The sequence below is a fragment of the Aspergillus japonicus genome, assembly GCF_003184785.1.
Source record: "Aspergillus japonicus CBS 114.51 unplaced genomic scaffold BO86scaffold_57, whole genome shotgun sequence".
Classification (NCBI taxonomy): domain Eukaryota; kingdom Fungi; phylum Ascomycota; class Eurotiomycetes; order Eurotiales; family Aspergillaceae; genus Aspergillus; species Aspergillus japonicus.
This window is the reverse complement of record NW_020291694.1, coordinates 40,929-60,811: the sequence shown is the minus strand read 5'-3', so window position 1 is coordinate 60,811 and position 19,883 is coordinate 40,929. Positions and strand designations below refer to the sequence as shown.

Genomic DNA, 19,883 nt, shown 5'->3' with positions numbered 1-19,883 from the left:
TGAGCGAGTTCCAAATCCAGATGACATATCATCAGGACTGACTCCTGAGAATAAGAGATAGGAATAAACTTCAATATAGGCTATGTACAGACTGAATCAGAATCACCCACGCCTCGCCCACTATCGTGTGGCCGAATTCCTGGCTAGATAGTTCTTCATCCTGAAAAGGCGGTATTTCTCCTTCGCGAGAACTCGCAACGTACCTGCAGCGAACATCATACAGCGCATCAAAGGTTTAGATGATGAACCGCCTCTCTAGGTCTGAATCATGCTCCCGTGTTCAAGCAAGATCTCCTTCCATCGCTCCCCGCGAATATAGAAATAAGGACCCCGAAGTGCCCCCGGCCGGTATATATGTAGACAGAGCAAATGACACCAACCGCCCAATATATGTTTTTTTCTCTGATCACAGAAAACCCTCCCCGCATCCCCCAAACCACTTAGAGCCTCACCTTTACATCCACGCATGGCAAGGTCCACTCCCTCCGCCCCAGCAGACTTCGCACCCACTCCATGCCAATCCCCGTCCATTCTTGCGGTACACCGGCCTCGGCCGATTGGTTCAGCGCGAGCCGCCGCTGCGCCTCATCGATGACGGCCCCGGAGAGGGTCTTGGCGGTGGAGGTCACCGTCTCCAGGAGATACCCGGCTAGGGTCTCGTTGGCGGGACTGACCGGGCATGAGGTGGGCGCCGCGGCCGGGGGCGTGTAGCGCGGACTGAACCAATCGCCGCGGAGGTCGAAGAAACATCGGTCGGACCAGTGGCAGGAGGAGATGAAGAGGATGAGGAGCAGCGCGGAGCAGTAGATGCACGGTCGGTGGAGGATGTAGGTCAGGGTCACGAAGGAGATGATGAAGAGGGGGGAGGCGTTGGTGGGGATGAAGAAGAGGGGAAGCCAGCTAGAAGACAAGAGTTGATCAGTATGATGATTTGAGTTAGAAGATGAATGCATGAGGAAGAGCCGAGGTGAGCGGTGTGGGTGAGTGATGATGTGGGTGAGTAGATGGATAGATGAATGGCATAGAGGTAAACGCCTTACCTCCGCAGGCAGAACATGGTGAATGAGGTGGTTTATTGAGAAGGTAGTCGGCTGTTCTGATCAGACGGTGAACGGATGAAATCAGTGGCAAACAGGAGTTGCGCGAAGAGTTCCGGAGAGAGATGGGAGTAGAGTATCGGGGAGAGTCTCAAGGTGATTGAATAAGATCATCTCATTGAGAGTGCGCATCCATAATCTCCGTGTGTGGTCTTCCTGGATGTTGCTGAGGTTGTTGGTTGTTCCTCATCTTCTATCATCATTCCGAGTTCACAGCCATGAGATAGTCCGGCGGTTAGTTACCGATACCGTCATTGTGTAATCTTACCGTTATTTGTGCATGAGCCACACACCTCATCCGCCCTCCACCGCCACAAATTACCACCAGCTCATCTTCCCGCTTACCTCCAATTCTCGCTTCCTCCGAGCTTTTTCCTCTCTCTCTCTCTCTCTCTCTCTCTCTCTTCTCTCTCTCCTCTTCTCTTTCCTTCACTTCTTCTTCCTCTCTTCTCTCCCCTCTCATTCTCGTCCCATGTACAATAGTCCGTCTTTTGCCTTTTGATTTCTTCTCCTTCTCCTTCTCCCTCTCCTTGTTCTGCTCCATTTAGCTTGCATTCTCTAATTGATTGCGCCGAGTCCGGGTTGTCCTTCTCACACCCGCGCTCACTCTCTCTTGCTTTGCTGGCTCTCGAAAGAGAGCTACTTCTGATCTACCTCGGAGCTTGAATTTTCCTTGGAGGTCGCCCTCTTTGATTGGCGAGCGACAGAAATGTCCACCCCCAACGATCTTCAGGCCCTCCTGGCCAGCATCAGGCCCCGCCCCTCGCCCTCGGGCACCCCTGCTCATGATGCTTCCATGCCGCCGTATCCCATGCAGTATCAGCAGGGTTACCGCTCGCAGCATCCGCAGCAGCATCAGCCGCAGTACGATGGCCAGGGTTACCCTCACCCTCACCCGCAGCTGCAGCAACAGCAGCAGCAGCTTCATGGCTACCGTCACCCGTCGGTCTCGTCGAATATTCACAGTCCATCTCCTTCCGTGAATACTCCTCCGCACCACGGCTCGGATATCCTTAGTCCTAATGTTCCGACTCCCCGTGGCGATATGTATTTTCATCAACCTCCGCCGCCTCAGCAGCAGCAGCAGCAGCACCACCACCAACAACATTACCAATCCTTGCCTCATAATCCCGACCGTGCGGTGAATCTGTTGAACTTGCTCAAGTTCAACCAACCTACCACTCCTTCCGGCCCCCAGCAACAGCAGGCTCCGGTTCCTGGCGCTGAACAGCCCACTTACCTACAGCCTCGTGCAGCTGGCCTGGAGGAGCAGTCGAAGGCCCACGCGAGAAATATTTCCGCCTCTGATTTAGTTGCGTCGCTCTTTGGTGGCCAGGGACAAGGTGCTGCGGCCGCTCCGGTCAGGCCTGCGGGCTCCATCTCCGGTCCAGCTGGTGCTGGCACGGGCGAGAGCTCTGCGTCTGCCGGTCCGACCGCTGAGAACACCCAGGAGATGTTGCTGCGTCTTCTGAACCGTCCCAAGTCTAGCCAGGACGTTTCCGACGGGCCTGTCAAGGCTGTTTCTCAGTCTCCCTCGACCGTTGCATCCCAAACGTCTCCTGTTCCCGAGGCGGAGCTCAGCAACATCCTCAAGTCTCCCGCTGAAGAACTGGAGGAACCCTTGGTGTCCCCGGATGAGGCAGGACCTTCTGCGCTTGACAAACCTGCTGCGGGCAAGGACTCGATGTTCACCTATGTCAACCCGTTCGAGCAGCTGGCTGCCGCGTCACCTCGCAAGGTCACTCCGCAAGCCAAGCCTCGGAGCGAGAGTCCAGCTATTGAGATCATGAAAAACAAGATCACTATCGCCACTAAGGTTGAACCGTCTTCGGCTTCAGAGGCTGTTGAGACCCCACAAACCGAAGGCCCCAAATCGCCTATTCTGGCTGAAGAGCAGAGAGAAGCAGTTAACTCTGTTGTTGAGCGTCTTGTCGATGAGATCGGTCGTGAAATCGACAACGCCACTAACAAGTCAACCGACGAGAAAGTCACCCAGCTCCCTGCCGCCCAGGAGGACAGCACTCAGGCTGTGTTATCCTCCATCGCTAGTCACCTTCAGGAGACGGCTGTCGAAGCAAAGCCTGAGGGCAGCATAGATAGGAACTCTATTGAGGGCACCGCCACTCCCGCTGCTGTGAAGGAGACTTCCAATAATAGCAGCGGTGATGCACTGGCGGACAGCTGGGAGAGCGCTGAAGACAGTGCTGAAAAGGAAGAGGAGCGCATTGTTTCTGTGCACAACTTCCCTCTCAAGCCGTTCATCTCTATTATCGTCAAAGCTCACTCAGGGAAGCTTGCAACCCTCCGCGATGACGGTATCATGGATATCGCTCGGCTGAAGAAGGATTTTGATCAGCTGGATCGTTCCTTGACCTCCGCAACTTCTGACTACATTGTGTATGCACTCGCGAAGAACGGCGGTATGCGTATCATTCGTCAGGATGATGGAAGTGACAAGCAAATCTTCCGCTCTACCCGCGATCGCGTCTTCAATGTTGCAGTATGCACGTCGCAGACTGCTACTGGTCGTACCACTGAGGAGCAGGCCATCCTGGGAATTGGCGTCAGTGGAACCGTGTACTGGGCGTTGATCTCTCGTGCAGACAAGGACCTCTTCGATCTCGATGCCCTCGAGAGCGAGAGCCTCATCTTCCCTCCTTTCCCGGCTTCGGATGAGAACACTTCGGGGGGCCAGCTGAAAACGCGGGCCAAACGGAGCTCTCGCCATCCTGGTTTCTTCGCCATTGGCCGTGGTAAGAACATTTACGTGGTCTCTCCTCAGGCTGCCATGAACCCTAGCTATGGTGTGTCGGGACCTCAGCGCGTCGTTAATACGGAGAAGTTCTTCAAAGAACGTGCTCTGAAGATCTCTACCGGCAAGGCTGGCAAGGATTTCATGTTCAGCGACGATGACACAGTCATCGCCTCCCTTGATAAGACGGGTCGTCTCCGTTTCTGGGATATCCGTGAGGTGGTTAACAACCCAGGCTTCTTCAGCTCCGGACCTAACCCGGCTGAGGTTCGGGTGCCCTTGAACACGTTCGTCACGGGCTCCCCCGCAGAAAAGTCGTGGCCAACTTCCGTCCTCTTCATCGACAAGCTGCGCCCTTATGTTAAGTCGATGGCGCTTCGTTACGTTCTGGTGGGCTTGAAGCAGAACCACACCTTGCAGCTCTGGGATATTGGGCTGGGCAAGGCTGTGCAGGAGCTCAAGTTTCCTCATGAGAACGAATCGGACGCCATCTGCAGTGTCGCCTACCACCCCGCATCTGGCATCATTGTTGTTGGTCACCCGACCCGCAATTCTATTTACTTCGTTCACCTCTCTGCGCCCCGGTATAACCTTCAGGCGATGTCGCAAGCCTCCTTCATCAAGCGCTCTGGGGAGAAGGATAGCAGCCTTCCCAAGCCTGAGTCCACCGCTTGCCTGAGCGGCATTCGCGAAATCTCTTTTGCGTCCAAGGGCCAGCTGCGAAGCTTGGATCTCCTCCCCATCACTAAGTCGGCTGGAGATGAGAGCGGTTTGTTTGAGCTGTACGTCATGCACTCGCGTGGAGTCACATGCTTGAACATAAGGAAGGAAGATTTGGGCTGGACCACCGACAATAAGATCGTCCGTCCTGTCAATGCTCTGGAGGAAGGGTTCATCGATATCGCTGAGCTGCAGACCTTCCCTACGTACGTGGCAGACGAGCCATCGGTCAATGGTGATGCGGCTCCGACTCCCACCAAGCCGGCGGCTAAGGAGATCATCAAGAAGATGCCTGAGCTCAACACCGAAGCTGCTGTCGGGGCTGGTCCCAGTACCTCTCGCGTACAGTCCCCAACCAAGGCACCTGCTAAGAAAAAGGATGAGCCAGTTGACAGTGTTTCTGCCATCAATGGTGTCGATAAGGCTGAGAAGAAGAAAAAGAAGAAGAGTGCTGTCCTAGCGAGTGAGCCGTCCGCAAAGGGCAAGGAGCCCGTGCTCTCAAACGACGGCCCGTCTAGTGAAGTTCCTGCTCCCACGCAAGGTATCGCGGACAATGAGCCAGCCGTTGAAGAAGCCCCCGTCATCTCAAGCGCCCCTCAGGCAGTGCCTCTCGCTGCTCCTGTGGCTTCCGGCGCTGGTTCCGATGACTCGGCTGCTATCCTAAACAAACATCTGGAGGTGCTGCAGAACGGCGTATCCACAGAATTCACCAAAAGCCTTGGTCGCGAATTGGAAGGACTTTACACCCGCTTCGACGAGGAGCGCCGCAACTGGGATGCGGCCTCGGCAGCCAAACAGGATCAGGTCTTGCGTCTTGTTTCAAGTACTCTTTCGGACAACGTGGAGAAGAACCTTGCACGCATTGTCTCTACCAGCATCAAGTCAGAGGTTGTGCCTGCTCTGACTGATCTCACTGCCACGGTCGTTGGTAAGCAGCTTAACGGCGTTTTGTCGCAGCAGCTGGGATCTGTGGTCCCTCGTGAGGTGCGCCAAGCTCTCCCAGAGGCGGTTACTCGTGCCATGCAGCAGCCCGATTTGATGAAAGTACTGTCGGACGCGGTGGGCCAGAAGCTCGCTCCCCGTGTGGAAAGCGAGATATCGAAGGCCATGCAGAGCACAATCACACCAGCCATCGAGAACGTTGCCGTGCAGACTGCAGACAAGGTTGTCGTCAGTATGGAGAAGCAGATGCAGGCTCAGTGGAAGCAATTCGAAGCCCAGCGCCAAAGCGATGCTGCCAAGATTGAGCAGCTCACTTCGCTTGTTCGTGGACTCTCTGACACGGTAGCCACGCTCGCTGCGGCCCAGACCGGCTTGCAGAATGAGGTTGTCAAGCTTAGCCATGCCTTGGTCACCAAGGAGAATGTGGTCGAGCGGCAGCAACAGCAACAGCGGCCGACCGCCCCTGCTCGTAGCGCCTCTGTTGACACAAGAACTCCGGAGCAGATTGAGCTGCAAGAGATTGCGCAATTGATGAGCCAAGGTCACTTCGAGGAGGGATCAGTCAAGGTTAGTTAACTAGTGTTATTTGGTCAGTTCAGCATGCTAACGGCAGTAGTGGCTGCAATCAACTCAGCAAGCAGATCTGTTTGACAAGCTCTTCGTTCGCATGAACCCATCTTACCTGACTAGTCTGTCGCCCATCGTGGCCCTGTCTGTGGGTGTTGCTGTGACCTCCTCGTTGCAGACCAACCCTATGGAGCGCTTGACTTGGCTGGAAGTAGTTCTGCAAACGGTGAACCCAATGGTATATTTTCCTTAACAAACTAGATCTAGACCTACGCTAACATTCTCATCAGGACCCTGACATCCGTGAAGTCGCTCCTAAGATCATGGACATCCTTATCCAACGACTGGAAGCGCTCTACATGTCGGTGGCCGAGACCTCGCCGCACGATCCCATTATCCGCAAGATCGCGCCGCTGTCGCGCCGCGCCAGGCTTCTGCGGGGTTAAAGCTTCTCTCGTGAAAAGTTGATCGTTCAAGTTTGCTGGTTCTAATGAATAATGCAATCCTTATGAGGATATTGACTTAAAAGAAAGGGGGCCATGCTAATGGGTTGTGTCACAACATGAATGCTTTTATGCATGAGGATGGATGACTACTTTATTTGGTTTAGCAATGAAAACGCATGAACAATGATGAGGATGGTAGTTTCATTACTTGGTATCTAGCCGGTCCGCCCAGTGTGACGAATGACGAGGCATTACAGCTACAAATGAACATGCTCTTTTCCCATGGTTCAATTCTGATCGAATTATTATGATTCTTCCGATGTATAATTCATCCAAGTAAGGATTAGTAACTACTGCGCAACTATCTCGGCTTCTAACCTAGCATTATTCAATCCTCCTTTGTGAATTTATCTATGCAATTCACCACACATAGCACAATTCATTCACTAAGTATACCTCGAATGAACAAGGGGCATTGCTAACGATACAGATACCAAACTCCGAAGATACGCAATCTAGACCCCAAGGATATATGACCCCAGCAAACCTCAAAATCGCCGTCCGGGCTGCAGCCGCGATTGAATCGACCGAGGAACAGTCTAATCCACCTCCTGAACGTGGACTGTCCGGATTCTGCCTTTCATATACCTTTCTCTCTCCAATGCGTGGATCTCCACAATTGTCTTTGAATCCGCCAGGGTCCAAGTACCGTTGTCCCTTTTCCCCTTCAGGGGCGCACAGGGCCAGCTCCAGCCGCGCAGCTTGCGATCATTGATCGACTCGTGGATGTATTCCCCGGTGAAGTCGCTTTCCTCGCCCTTGGGATTATATCCGAGAGGCGTCCGGTGCGAGGTGCCGCCAAAGACGCCCTCCAGCGTGCGGACCAGACTCGCCGTGTCGGACTTGCCTTGACTGGTCGCCCACGGAGCGAGGTCGTTCTCCGCCACCCGGGGGGGGACGTCGAAGAGATACTCGTCAATATCGAAGCTGAGCTGGCCGTCCTTCATACACTGGGCGATCATCCACGCCAGGGAGATGTTCGCCAGGTGGGGGTCCTTCCCGCCGCCCCCAACGTCCGTGTGGACGCCGGAGAACCAGACCTGGAGCAGCTCCTGGCCGGGGTTCGGGCGCGGCACATGCCAGAGGATCGGGGAGTAGGCGGTGCGCTCTTCATCCAGCGCCAGGGCGTGGAAGGCATATTTGACGTTCGGGAGCAGGTAGGTGTTCCGGAGTTCCAGGCGCTCGCCCAGGTCCTTGCCGAGCCAGGCCTTTTGGAACCCCACCGTGTCCCAGACGCCGATGATCTTGACGGCGAAGGGCGGCAGCTCCTCGCGGAACCCCAGCCGGCGGCGCTCCTCGGGCGTGTAGTCCGGGACCTGCTTCTCGTAGAAGTCGTCGTACACGTTGGTGAAGTTGTCCATGCCGCGGTGCGTCAGCAGTCCCCAGCGGCAGACGAGGCCCGCGATCGCGCGCGCGGTGTAGGCGCCGCGGGAGAAGCCGAAGAAGAAGATCTCGTCGCCGTCGGTGTAGTTGTCGGTCAGGAAGCCGTATGCGGCGCGGACGTTGGCGCTCACGCCTAGTCCGGTGACGCCTGGAGCACCAAAGCACAAACCCGCGTCAGTGAGAGGAGAGGCAACAATTGGGGAGGTAATTGATTATGGCGAGACAAATAAGGTGGCAACGAGGCCTACATACCGCCCATGTATTTGTCACCGAGTCCGGTGCCAACCCCCTTTTGATAGTAGACGATCTGCGGGACTTCTTTCCTGACACCATTCTCTTCCACGATCGCTGTCTGGCTGAGTGTTCGACTCAATCGGGTCACGTTGGACGGCGGGTCCGCAGAGTCGGCTGTGGAATCTTGCCAGGTGCCTAGAGGGATGTATCAGCGACCAGATTGCATGGCATCAAAGGTATACGAGGACTTCAGACCATCGCAGCAGACAATGAGCCGTTTGTAGGAACTGCGCTCGAGGCGTGTCATTTTGTACATATACAGATAGTAGTTATATGCCGGAATATATGGGACTATGTCTCCAAAAAAGCGGTCTTCTAGAACCAGGATGCCTCGTTCAAGCTCCTGAAGGGGTCCATCATGGCCAGGGGATATAGTGCTTATATTTATATGGATTGAGTGCATCTGACAGGCGTGCTGTCGGCGGCGGAGTCCATTCGTCAGCATTAGCGTTCAGCTCAGCTACCACATCTCTGTACTGAAACAAAACTTTGTTCTCAGCCCTGTGGTCACATTTTGAGGAGGCTCATCGGCCAGTCTTCGTCACGATGGCTTCTGTGACGAGCGATCAGTGATCAGGAATACGAGTAGCGAAAGGCCGCCCTGCCATTGGGGTTTGACTGAGCTGAAGGTTTAAATCCGAGATAAATACAGAACATCATCGAGGGTTGAGTTGGATGAACTCAGGGCAATCATGATGGGCCATATTGATTGCTTGATTGTTGTTTGTCAAGAGAGTTGCGAAGGCGGCGGTTGAAAAGAGAAGGCAGAACCAGATCGACTCAACAAGCAAGCAAACTGAAAGCAATCAACAACATCAACAACAACTCCCCCCACAGCCACAGCCCAGAGTTCAAAGCCTCAACAACATCCATACGAGGCTGACCAGATGCAAAGGAACAGAAATTCATCAGGCCTCCCCGCATTCAGCTACAAGGCATCACGCGCAGAGTAAGCGAGGTGACACTCTCTGCCAGTCGAAGTCAATCCCCCGTATTCGTGCAGCCCTTCGGTTTGTGGATGTCCGGCTTGCTCAGCACATCACTCCAAGCTTGGCCTTCTCCATTGACGTTTTGCACTTGTGCAAGCGAATTGAGTGTTGGCTCACGCCAAGATGAACCATCTGATCTTCCAGCTGCCAAGGCTACGGTCGCTGTTGGTCACTTTAAAGGCCTGTAGCGCCATCCAACCGACTTCAACACCGCTGCCTCCGACAGTCTTTGCGCTACGCCGCTCATCCTTGTTCGATTAGAGTGTCATCTACGGCTCTGAATTCCATGCCATTGCACGGATTGATGAGCTAGATCCACGGGTTTGAGACGAGACTCTGTGGTTCAGAGGAACAAGAGATGGCACGCGACGTCAAAAGACAGATACTGAGGCGTAGTCCTCATATGAAATGTCTTCATTGATCTGGTCGGGGCTACGGTGTAATAACATTCTTACCTGTATGTTTCCTTCCCACATCTCCCCCCCCCCCCCGGGAAACATTATGCTCCCCTTGTCTTGTCTCTGATTTGTGACTCACATCACACTTATATCATACGCTATTCTATTTTCTATAATGACCCATCAACTAAGTAAACATGGCTATAGTCAATCTTCACTGTTCCGACGGCCAACAAGAACTAAACCAGAGACGGAAATCCAGTCGACCGGTGCAAATTTGTGCAATTCACAGGCAACCCCAAACAAGCAATCTCCGCACAAATCGGCATCTGCCAACAGAAGACTCCGTACTGCCAGCTCAATCTCATCCCCGCATTCGCAGCCTGGTCACTTAGTGGTATCGGCCTCCGCAAGTCTGTGGTTGGTGGCCCGCTCCAATTCCACTGCGCCAAGCCCCATGTTTCTCCTGCAGGTCCTCGTATCCTATCAGCTAGTTGGTCTAGCGAGTCAGGCTCCTTCCTTGGCCTAGGATCTCTCTTGTCGGGATCCCTCCGCTCATTGCCTGAATCGGTGAATAGACCTGGCTATAGCCTGTGCCAAGAGGAGCCGTCGATTGAGATGGCTGCCCATCACTTCAACCGGTCCCTGACCTTAGACCCTGAATATTTGCCCGATCGTTCTCCGCAGATATTCCGACCTACCCAATTGGGGTCGGAGGAGGATATAAACCAAAATCCCCTCCCAAGGTGATGATAAGTGAACCGTTTTCCAACACCGCAAACATCATGGCTTTCTCTACGGGATCTTGGCTTGCCATTGCAGCGACGTTATCTCAAGTGGTGGTATCGAAGCAGGCCGGATACTTCGACTCATCCAACTGCGTGGCCCCATCGGCGCTCGAATCGTGCTACGACGATGCATCCGAATATTACGCTCAGTGCATAACGAAGAACTGTGCCGGTGGCTCAGATGAGTGCTATAATTCCTGCGGAGGTGATACGGCCTGCATGCAGAGTCAATGTCCAAATTTGGGCATTGATTGTATCAATGTGTGTGGGTGTGTGAAAACATCTCGCGAAATTGACTGCGCGGCTTCTGCCTGTTGGAACCAGGTATGTAGCAGACACTCTCATGTAGCTCAGGCATTCAAAGCTGACCTAAAGGGGGTTGGGAAATGGATAGGTTTACTCATGCGAGTACCAAAAAACAATTGAAGACCTGATCGACCTATGCCCCTCCGTGAATATCACTCAGCTCCCTTTCTGGCCGCCTCCCGACGACGCCCCTGCCGGTTGTTCATGCAACCTAGGCAAGGTCGATCAGCGGGAGTTGTTTATTGCGGATCAGATGACAACGTGTGCGAACAATATGACGAACCTCGATCAGCTAACGAGCGCGGAGGACATCTCCGACTACGGGCGAGCTTGTGTTTGCTGTGGGAAAAGTGCTATCATCTCCACGTAAGTTGTCCTCTTCTCTCTACTCCATCGCCCAGTGCACAGGCGGGATCGCTGACAGTATCTAGGATATGGGGCGTATGTCCCAACACGCAGCCGGCATTGTTGGGTGCAGATGCCTGGTACAATTCTGTGATCGCTCATGACTGGGACATTTGTGGACCCTATCTCGAGAATTATGACTGTGCGGGTGCGCTGGGTTATGGTGCCCCGTCGGCTGGTAACACCACTCAATTCTACAAGCCGGGAGACCTACCTGCGAACGGGACCGAAACGCTTTCAAACACCGGGGGTGTTATCTCAACCCCCATTAGTGGAAGTACCTTCACCTGGACATTGGGCACGGTCCCCCACCCTGTCACCGCCATGGCAGCTACCGCTACAGCAACGGCGGATAGTGGGAAGTCTAGCATCACCGCAACTGGGGCGGCGGCGGCGGCGACTACAAAATCCGAGTCGGCAGCAAGGTACATCAGTGCGCCGATCATGGCTGCGTCTGGGGTCGTTGCGTTTACCTTGGCTTTATTGAGGGTCGCTTAAGCCGGGCAACCCACCCAACCCTTCTGGATAGCCAGTCTCGGTCTTGTAAATCAATAGCAGCGACCATGCTGTCAATCTTGTGTATATGCTGTATCCAATAACAAAACCGCGTCTTTCCTGCGTCCGGGCCGAGATAGCGGGGCTTATCAGGTTGAGGCTCTGAAGGATCTCTTGGAGGTGTCACTATAAGCTCGAGCACTGCGATGCGCGGGCATCTTCTGGGTGTTGATATTTGCGGTGGCTCAAACACGAACATTGAAAGACTCAGTGGGCTCTGCATGTGAACTGCTCAGTTGATCGGGTGTCCATAATCACCCGCTCCAGTAAGTCCTTCTGACCAGGAGAATTTCACATCAACACAATGGCTCTGGGAGAGGGTATTATAGACACGACCACCAAATCACCGTTCAAATCCCAAACAAAAGATGAATTGGCTTCTTCCGCGAAGTTCAAACGCGTATCTCTTTGTTGATTTCGAGACTTACCAATAAGTTTCGTTCTGATCAAGTGCTAGGGACAGTGTAAGGAATATACCACGACTCTACTCCAGAACAAAGGCATTGCTGAATCACCAACTATGGGAGCTCGAGCATACTGACAGATATTCCCCTGAAAGGGGTCTTTGTTGATCTATAGCTCGGCCAGCCTGAAGGTAGATCAACGAATATATAGTCGCAAGGCGCAGAAATTTCGCTTGGTATATCTCTTCAGGAATTTCCTGTGGACTGCAAATATTGGGCCTCTGTCTACGCCAGCGCTGTTGAATGATGGACGACTTGAGCAACGACGAATATTGGTGGGGTATAGCCAAAAGGGCAGCCGAGGATATGAATCCGGTGGAAAGCTTGGAGGGTATGTACTACCATGGCCCTGAGTATCCACAGTCTCCAGCTATTGTGTTGGAGGACGATCGCCAGTGGCGCTCCCTTGAGCTGGCTAGATTGCCAGCGGAGATGTTCCTCGAGTGCTTTGAGCATATGACGAATCGAGAGCTAGCTAATTTCAGCCAGACTTGCAAGTATCTGTATCTGATGCTTCGTCCACTGCTCCGAAAGAAAGCCCGGCAGTTTGCACTGGCAACCCTGGGTGAGTACCGTAAGCTGCTCTGGATCGATCGAAACGGCCGAGCCCTCTACAAGGACTGGCAGACAGATCTATACCCTATTCCCTTCCGTGAGCCCCTCTTCGAAGCGGCTGAAGCTGGAAATTACTCTCTTGTTGAGGGTTATTTACGCGCCGGCGTGAGTCCCAATGCCTATGGGCTGGAGGGCTGGCCCTTACTGCCCTGGGCCGCGCGCAATGACCGGTTGGAGATAGTGCAACTGTTGCTGAATCATCCTGACATTGACGTCGGGCTCGTGCCCGGTGAGGATCAATTGTTCCCCGAGTGCAGCCCACTGCCATTGGACATTCTGTGCAACCACCACTACTGCTGGAGCTCCCATTCACAGAGAGAGCTCATCCTGGTAGACTCCGTCGTTCGCTCGCTCCTATCCAAAGGGGCCACATTCGGGCACTTCAACGCCTTCCAGTACATCAGCGCCAGCCCGCATCGACTCCGGTTCATGCGGGCGGCGATGGAGAATGGCTCCGATCTCCGCGCCGTGGCCATCGACATGCTGCAGCCGACCTGGTATCGCCGCTTCCCCCTCGCAAGGCACGCCGCTTGTCAGCCTGACCCGCGATACCTGGAATTTGTCGTGCGCGCGGCTCCCGAGATTCTGGGGAACATCGGGAAGTCCGGTTGGCGGAAAATCGGCGGAAGGCGGCGGCCGGAGGCTTTCAAGAGGAAGGATTGGAAGAAGTTGCTGCTGTGGCTGCAGCGGGTCTACGATCTTGTTCCTGGGAGGGACTTCGACCGCCTCTAGATCCGGCGTAAGGAACTCGTGGGTTGTGTATCCTGGGGCGAAAACTGCGCTTGCGGGTGCTTATATGTTAGGAATGAAAGAAATCAATATGCTCTCAGTACTATCTTGTCTCACTATCTGACAGGTTTGTGCTTTTGCAAGAGATATTCGTGGGACGATTGATTGTTGTGTGTCGTGTACTCGAGGGATATGGGTGGTAGTGGGAGATATTTGAGGTTGAGGTTGACGTCTGTTGTATAGTACGAATGGTGGCCAGCCAGACCGAGCGTTGCCCTAATGTCATTCCCGCATTGCTTAGTCTTGGGACGCGTAGCACAGCTAGGACAGGTTTTCCAACAGCAAGGCCTGCTGGCCCAATGGTAAGGCGCTTGACTACGAATCAAGAGATTGCAGGTTCGAGCCCTGCGTAGGTCATTACTTTTTTCTTTACACACATAGTGTCTATGTCTCTTATAGAAGACCTCTGGAACATGTTTTTGGGTCCAATGCTGAGCCAATTGATCATGGGGTCGCTGCGACCATTTACTAACTTCTGGGTGGGCTTTGCGGCGGACAATAAGATGGACGTATACTTCTCACGACATTGTGTAGGATGGACTTGTTAGTTTTCTTCTAATTCTCACTTAGTTCTTGAACTCGGCACTATCGACCACTCAATTGTTCCAGTCGGTGTGCATAATCGATCCATCTCGGGGTCGTGGATATATGTAGGCAAGATGCACTGGATACATTTGGGTGGGTGCCTGCAGACAAAACTTGGGTATGATGCAAGGAAGGCACGCGCCGGCACAACCTCTCGGGCCTATATTTCATCCCCCATGGCCATATGCACAGCGAATTTCACACATACACATCCTTTTGGGAAGAACGAGATCGATGGGATTGATCTGGGTAGGATATGAGCAATTACACTGAGGAAAAGGCAAAAAGTGATGACCTACGCAGGGCTCGAACCTGCAATCTCTTGATTCGTAGTCAAGCGCCTTACCATTGGGCCAGCAGGCCAGCTGATGTGATGTTCCAGCTTATATGTTGATGTGAGGGAACGAAAATTTTGAGAGCCATATCGTGCACAGCATCAGCACATACAAGAGTACCGGTGCCTCGCCGAGAGAGCTCGAAACCCGCAGCAAGCGCTAGTATACACACAAGCAGCGTTGATCTCGAGTGTCAGCCGAAGAGCAGTGAATGAAGTGGTCAGATCGAATAACGTAATAAAGAAAATCTGATAATGATACAAAGTTTCACCCAGTCCATGGTCCGGGCGGTCTACCGAGATATCTCGAACTTAATCGCCAAAGAGCAAGTACAATGCGTGTCGGCTGCTTTTGTAATCGGCAGTGGTCTCACAGTGACAGTATGGCTGGGAGCAGTTGGCCAGGCTATATCATTCAATGCACTTGTTGTAGCGTCATGGCCTCACGGGGTATTAAAACAATTCACTATTGCGGCTACACGCGCAAGCTATGCAGTAATATAAATCTATGTACCCACGAGGAGTATCCCTAGATAGAACTCTATATAGACAGATCCTATTGTTCCCCTAAACTTAGCCGGGGACCAACGCAGCATTGGCACTCAACCAGAGGTCGAAACCCCATTTTTTTTTTGGACATCACAACTAGCACACACACAATCGAGTCCTCGGGTGCCTGCACGCTTTCCATCAACATCTCCAACCTGCAGCAGCTATTCAACAGGCAAAAAAGGGAAAGAGGCAAAAAGAATGACCTACGCAGGGCTCGAACCTGCAATCTCTTGATTCGTAGTCAAGCGCCTTACCATTGGGCCAGCAGGCCTTGCTGATGAAAATTTTGTTAGGATTATCACATCAGAGACAAAAATTTGGCTCCGAGCCCTTGCCGGAGTTGGATTTAGAAATCTAAACGTGCGAGCATTGCTATCGACCCAATAACAAACTGCACTATATGGGGCTAGCGGGGCGGGAAGAGTGCGTCGCTCTTCAAATCACCTTTGGTTATCGGGTGACTCCTCTTTACTTACTCATAGTCACTTGGATCCCAAGTAATTACTTACTCTACTCTACCTACGCCCACCCATCATTCTACTTATCCCAGACCAACTGAGTGACTATTCTCCGGACCTCCGAATAACCCACAATAACACCGACAACTAAAGCACCCGGGCATCGGATATAGGACATGTATTATGCAACAATCAAAACACAGCTTGAGCATTGATGATGCGACCCAGCAGAATGAGAGGTTCTCTACAATCGAGTCGGTGGCTTGCAGCACATGGGAAGATTGGGATCGATTTCTCAACCTTGATATGGACGATAACACGTATGGACTCACCTCATATGATGAGAAGATCAATCCCCACAGAGACTCAACGTCACATGGAGACGGAAGCTCGATCGCGTTGGCTTCCTCCATCGATCCAGCCCAAGCCTGCCCTACTACCGACCTGGACGGAGCAATCTATGAGCCACACAGCTTCACCCATGTTGAATCAACTGTAGCACAGCAACTGACCGGCGGCGTGGACGCGGGTTGTCATATATCAAACTCCCTCCTGTCAAACCACGCCATCCAAGAGATAGAAAGCGAACTGTGGCCGGCGCCGAGCCTTGAAGGATTAGATGGCGTTAACTCTCAGTGTTATTCCGACAGCCTACAAGCTACTTCGCTCCATGCCTCACATGATAGTCAGGTAGCTCTGTCCGCGCTGGATAGTGGCTTTGGCAGCGTCTCGCTCTTAGTGCCCGCCCAAACCACGCCACCCAGGTTCAACCTGGACACACAACGCACGCTCCCTAGACGAAAAAGCCGATATGCGATACGAGCCCGAGGAACGAATGTCGCCCCATCCTACATTCCAAACCCTCAATTTGCCGCCGATCCTTTACAGCGGTGGCAAGATTCACCGCCGGAAGATGAGCCGGCCTCGCTGTCAGCGATCATGGAATCCCTGAGAAAATATCCGTCAACCTATGACCAAGGAAAGAGCCATGGAATGGGGACTGGAAGCTTGGGTCAATTGCATGATTCCTTTAGGGGTTACCGGCATCGAACCACGTCGATACCCAGCTCACAAAGTAGCGCCCGCAGTGTCTCTTCGCAGCCCTCCTCCACCTCGGCCAAATCGGCAACCTCCCAGAAGTCCCAAGGTCCGATGCGGTCTTCCAGAAAGCGCGCCACTGGACGCGTGCGTAAGGGCCGGAGTGCGAAAATGAATCCCGGGGAAAAAGGCCGTCTGTTTTGTTGCACCTTTTGTTGCGATCAGTTCCGAACCAAATATGACTGGGCTCGACATGAAAAGTCTCTCCATTTGAACCTGGAAGAATGGGTCTGTGCACCCCAAGGCGGGACGGTAGTTTCTCCTTCTACTGGGACAAGGCATTGCGCGTTTTGCGACATGCCAGCCCCGACAGCGGAACACCTTACCGAACATAAGTATGAGCATTGCATGGGTGGCACGCGCACTTTCCGTCGCAAGGACCATCTGGTACAACATCTGCGACGGACGCATCATCTTGAGACTCTACCTCAGATCGATGACTGGAAGGTCCAAGGGCCTCCAGTTACGTCTCGCTGCGGTTTCTGTGACCAGAGGCTATCGTCCTGGGAAGAGCGAGTCGATCACCTCGGCAGTCACTTCCGCGGTGGATCGACGATGGACGACTGGCGAGGGGACCATGAATTCCCTCCGGCTATTGCTAAACTTGTGGTGAACTCGCTGCCACCGTACCACATTGCTTCGGATTCGCGGGTTCTTGTGCCGTTCTCAGCCACAAACTTCCACCACTACGACCATCTCAACCAGATAAAATCACGACTGGGGACGAGCGAGTTGAATGCCCGTGACCATGAACTGAATGTTGACGGCCATCTAGGGTCCTTTGGAGAATCAGCCAGTGCTGGGTCAGGGAACGATATGATCGAGGTACTTGTGTTTCACCTGAGTCGCTTCGCGCGCCAGCAGATGGACAAGGGGATTATTCCTACGGATGAAATGCTGCAGCAGGAGTCGAGGCGACTGGTTTACGACTGCGAAGATTCATGGAATCAGACCATCTTCGACAATCCGAAGTGGATTGCTGCCTTCAGACGCCAGCATATCGATCACGTCGCAGATTCTGAGAGAAACGGGATGCTGCATCATCTGGATGATTTTCCCCTTCACGACGAAGATCAGGGACCAAAATTAGATAATGCGTGATGATAGAGCACAGCAAGACTACCGACAAGTATGTACGAAATGGTGCACCTAATGCGAACACTGGTACCACAGGGAGCCAAACAGACTTTTGTCTTTCTGAGCCCAGAATGGCTACGGCGCTCCCTCATTGTTACTCCGCTCGTCATCGCACCACTTGTGTGGTATTCCAATCTAATCCCCAATTGGAATTATCTTTAATGGGATGTCAAGCTGAACGGACGAATGGATTGGCGATGTACCCCAAGAGGGATAGGAGGCCGATAGATTGAGGGTATAAGCCCGGCTGACAAGACAAGAGGCAAACGAAGGGACAAGAAGTTTGTCCTTGAGGTGGGGGGGGATGATCGGAACGACAAGCGAGGCCTCGTAACAATCATCGGCACATTCAAGTTGCCGGGAATCATCATTGGCGAGGTTATCTTTCTGACCTCGCCTGGCCCATTGCCATTGCACCGACCTCATACAGACAGAGGACAATGATATGGACTTGACAAAACGATCAGTGCCAGCTACGGGAGGACAGCTTACCTGAAGTTCAGGATTGCAAGTGTATGTGGTTGACACCTCAAGCTTAGTACAAAGAGTCTTCAGACGTGGTGGAGGTACGCGACCGATGGAATTGAATCGGACTCGCACCGCAATTGAGCAAATATCCTTCGAGACCACGTACTCTGGCGCAAGAAGCCGAATAGGCAGTGGCTGAATTGCCGTTAAGGTGAACTGACCAATTGCTTGCTCGAGTATCTGCGGATCGATCTGATGGCCCTCCACATTCGCTTTTCCACCTAGGCATGAATGTGTCTGATTATCGGCAGGGACCACCCTCACTTGCTTCGAATGGGCTGCTAGTGCTTTCTTCCTGGATCCCTGCACTATCCGCGGACCTGAATTGCATATATGACTTCGCATACAGATGAGGTGAAATCATCACTGCTGCTGCATGTAAGGGCCGGCGGAAGCTGTGTATGGGCCTCATCGAGCTTTGAGGTGCAAACAGGAGGTTCTATGTAGTTCGAAACAACAAAGCTAAAGGGAAAGGTATAAGTTTCACCCTTATTGAACTGCCGCGGCGAGGGATAGACGGTGGTGGGAAGAGGATATCGCAATTTGAGGAATGTCCTGGAAGCACCGATTCATCGATCGGTATGCGGAGGGCCGGTTCGCTCGTTGTACACCCGATAGATACCTGCGTGGGTTCAGTTGATGTGTAAGACAATGGCTATTGTCATTGCTGCTTACCCTCAAATGGGATATTGAGATGGTCAAAGTCCACATCGTCCTCGACTGTAATGGCTGCGGTTCCATTGATCTGGTCTGGGGCTGTGTAGGTATTGATTGTGTTTCCCTGTTCACCGACCAGGTTTATAGAGATGTTCACGCTCTTGCGGGTCCATAACTCTTGGATGGCCTTGATGTATAGATTGACGCCACTGGTGGACATGGTGGGGATGGCTGTCAGTCTGTGAATAAGCAGGGAGGAATCATGATACTTGCTTTATAATGATCCATATAGTCGGTGCATGTGTGTCATCTCTCATCTCTCATTTCATTGTATTCATGCTTCTAAGGCGTCGTAAGGCGTGGGGTGGGCTCCATTCCAACTTCAGTGTAAGCCACCACAACAAGTGGACCCCGCCAAGGGAAAAGGGCGTGCTGGAACTAAAACCAACGACTTACCAACCTGAACGGACATAGTCTTCGAGGAGCTCGATCTCTTTTTTTCTGCAGCACCCGACTTTTTGTCCTCACCCTGCCCCCAATGGTGAAAAGTGATTTCTTAGACCAACAGATAACCATAACCCTTTTGTCTCCAACAGTGTATCATCTGCCATGACGGACTTGACATGTGGCTCAAGATCGGAGCAAAGATTAACTCTTGGATAGACTTCACCTGGACCAGATCCAGAGCCTAGAACAAGGGCACTGGATGGCTTAAGGCAAACAAACATACACCATGGATCCCACACTAAAAAGGTTACTAGTAGGCATCAGCACCATTCGTACAGCTGACGTGCATCAATCTGAAGGCAACCCAGGTAGTTCAGAGTTGATGAATGACTCAGAACAGAACGACTCAGCTCGTATTGGGAAAGGCTGATTCAAACCAAAATCCAACTAAAGCTTAAAATCTTAGAGTGACATGTCACTTGCTGTCACTTACAGGAAGTAAGTTATAATATAATGC

At 52.7% G+C, this 19,883-nt stretch overlaps 9 protein-coding genes and 3 non-coding genes across 12 annotated transcripts; 5 read left to right on the top strand and 7 right to left on the bottom strand.

Moving 5' to 3' along the window:
- Window positions 1–44: 44 nt before the first annotated feature.
- BO86DRAFT_391737 (uncharacterized protein) lies at window positions 45–1,315 on the bottom strand. Its single transcript, XM_025672663.1, has 2 exons — window positions 1,041–1,315; window positions 45–900 (listed from the first exon to the last, which is right to left on the bottom strand). Exons 1-2 carry the CDS (start codon window positions 1,055–1,057, stop codon window positions 441–443), a joined length of 477 nt encoding a protein of 158 aa, XP_025524363.1. The 5' UTR covers window positions 1,058–1,315; the 3' UTR covers window positions 45–440.
- Window positions 1,316–1,703: 388 nt separating this feature from the next.
- BO86DRAFT_179744 (uncharacterized protein) lies at window positions 1,704–6,604 on the top strand. Its single transcript, XM_025666581.1, has 3 exons — window positions 1,704–6,078; window positions 6,128–6,316; window positions 6,369–6,604. Exons 1-3 carry the CDS (start codon window positions 1,807–1,809, stop codon window positions 6,522–6,524), a joined length of 4,617 nt encoding a protein of 1,538 aa, XP_025524362.1. The 5' UTR covers window positions 1,704–1,806; the 3' UTR covers window positions 6,525–6,604.
- A 344-nt stretch (window positions 6,605–6,948) lies between these two features.
- Window positions 6,949–8,984, bottom strand: BO86DRAFT_391735 (T6SS phospholipase effector Tle1-like catalytic domain-containing protein). The gene is made up of 4 exons (XM_025672662.1): window positions 8,867–8,984; window positions 8,457–8,814; window positions 8,220–8,396; window positions 6,949–8,115 (listed from the first exon to the last, which is right to left on the bottom strand). The coding sequence occupies exons 2-4, from the start codon at window positions 8,506–8,508 to the stop codon at window positions 7,124–7,126; spliced, it is 1,221 nt and encodes a 406-aa protein (XP_025524361.1). The 5' UTR covers window positions 8,509–8,814; window positions 8,867–8,984; the 3' UTR covers window positions 6,949–7,123.
- A 1,236-nt stretch (window positions 8,985–10,220) lies between these two features.
- Window positions 10,221–11,998, top strand: BO86DRAFT_179673 (uncharacterized protein). Its single transcript, XM_025666580.1, has 3 exons — window positions 10,221–10,760; window positions 10,831–11,108; window positions 11,174–11,998. Exons 1-3 carry the CDS (start codon window positions 10,398–10,400, stop codon window positions 11,643–11,645), a joined length of 1,113 nt encoding a protein of 370 aa, XP_025524360.1. The 5' UTR covers window positions 10,221–10,397; the 3' UTR covers window positions 11,646–11,998.
- A 414-nt stretch (window positions 11,999–12,412) lies between these two features.
- Window positions 12,413–13,513, top strand: BO86DRAFT_382101 (uncharacterized protein; the record flags this gene model as incomplete). Its single annotated transcript, XM_025670797.1, has 2 exons — window positions 12,413–12,497; window positions 12,537–13,513. The coding sequence occupies 2 exons, from the start codon at window positions 12,413–12,415 to the stop codon at window positions 13,511–13,513; spliced, it is 1,062 nt and encodes a 353-aa protein (XP_025524359.1).
- Window positions 13,514–13,855: 342 nt separating this feature from the next.
- Window positions 13,856–13,927, top strand: BO86DRAFT_t257. Its single transcript has one exon. It is a non-coding gene; the product is annotated as a tRNA-Arg (tRNA).
- Window positions 13,928–14,446: 519 nt separating this feature from the next.
- Window positions 14,447–14,518, bottom strand: BO86DRAFT_t254. Its single transcript has one exon. It is a non-coding gene; the product is annotated as a tRNA-Arg (tRNA).
- Window positions 14,519–15,240: 722 nt separating this feature from the next.
- On the bottom strand, window positions 15,241–15,312 carry BO86DRAFT_t253. The gene has a single exon. It is a non-coding gene; the product is annotated as a tRNA-Arg (tRNA).
- A 967-nt stretch (window positions 15,313–16,279) lies between these two features.
- On the top strand, window positions 16,280–17,599 carry BO86DRAFT_280128 (uncharacterized protein; the record flags this gene model as incomplete). The annotated part of the gene is made up of 2 exons (XM_025667325.1): window positions 16,280–16,461; window positions 16,534–17,599. Coding segments are annotated over 2 exons (1,248 nt in total), but the record flags the coding sequence as incomplete, so codon positions are not given.
- Window positions 17,540–18,719, bottom strand: BO86DRAFT_179418 (uncharacterized protein). The gene is made up of 2 exons (XM_025666577.1): window positions 18,263–18,719; window positions 17,540–18,226 (listed from the first exon to the last, which is right to left on the bottom strand). Exons 1-2 carry the CDS (start codon window positions 18,605–18,607, stop codon window positions 17,870–17,872), a joined length of 702 nt encoding a protein of 233 aa, XP_025524357.1. The 5' UTR covers window positions 18,608–18,719; the 3' UTR covers window positions 17,540–17,869.
- BO86DRAFT_298937 (uncharacterized protein) lies at window positions 18,640–18,831 on the bottom strand (the record flags this gene model as incomplete). The annotated part of the gene is made up of 1 exon (XM_025667432.1): window positions 18,640–18,831. A coding segment is annotated over one exon (192 nt), but the record flags the coding sequence as incomplete, so codon positions are not given.
- BO86DRAFT_402711 (uncharacterized protein) lies at window positions 18,832–19,139 on the bottom strand (the record flags this gene model as incomplete). Its single annotated transcript, XM_025673882.1, has 2 exons — window positions 18,832–18,884; window positions 18,938–19,139. The coding sequence occupies 2 exons, from the start codon at window positions 19,137–19,139 to the stop codon at window positions 18,832–18,834; spliced, it is 255 nt and encodes an 84-aa protein (XP_025524355.1).
- Window positions 19,140–19,883: the final 744 nt, after the last annotated feature.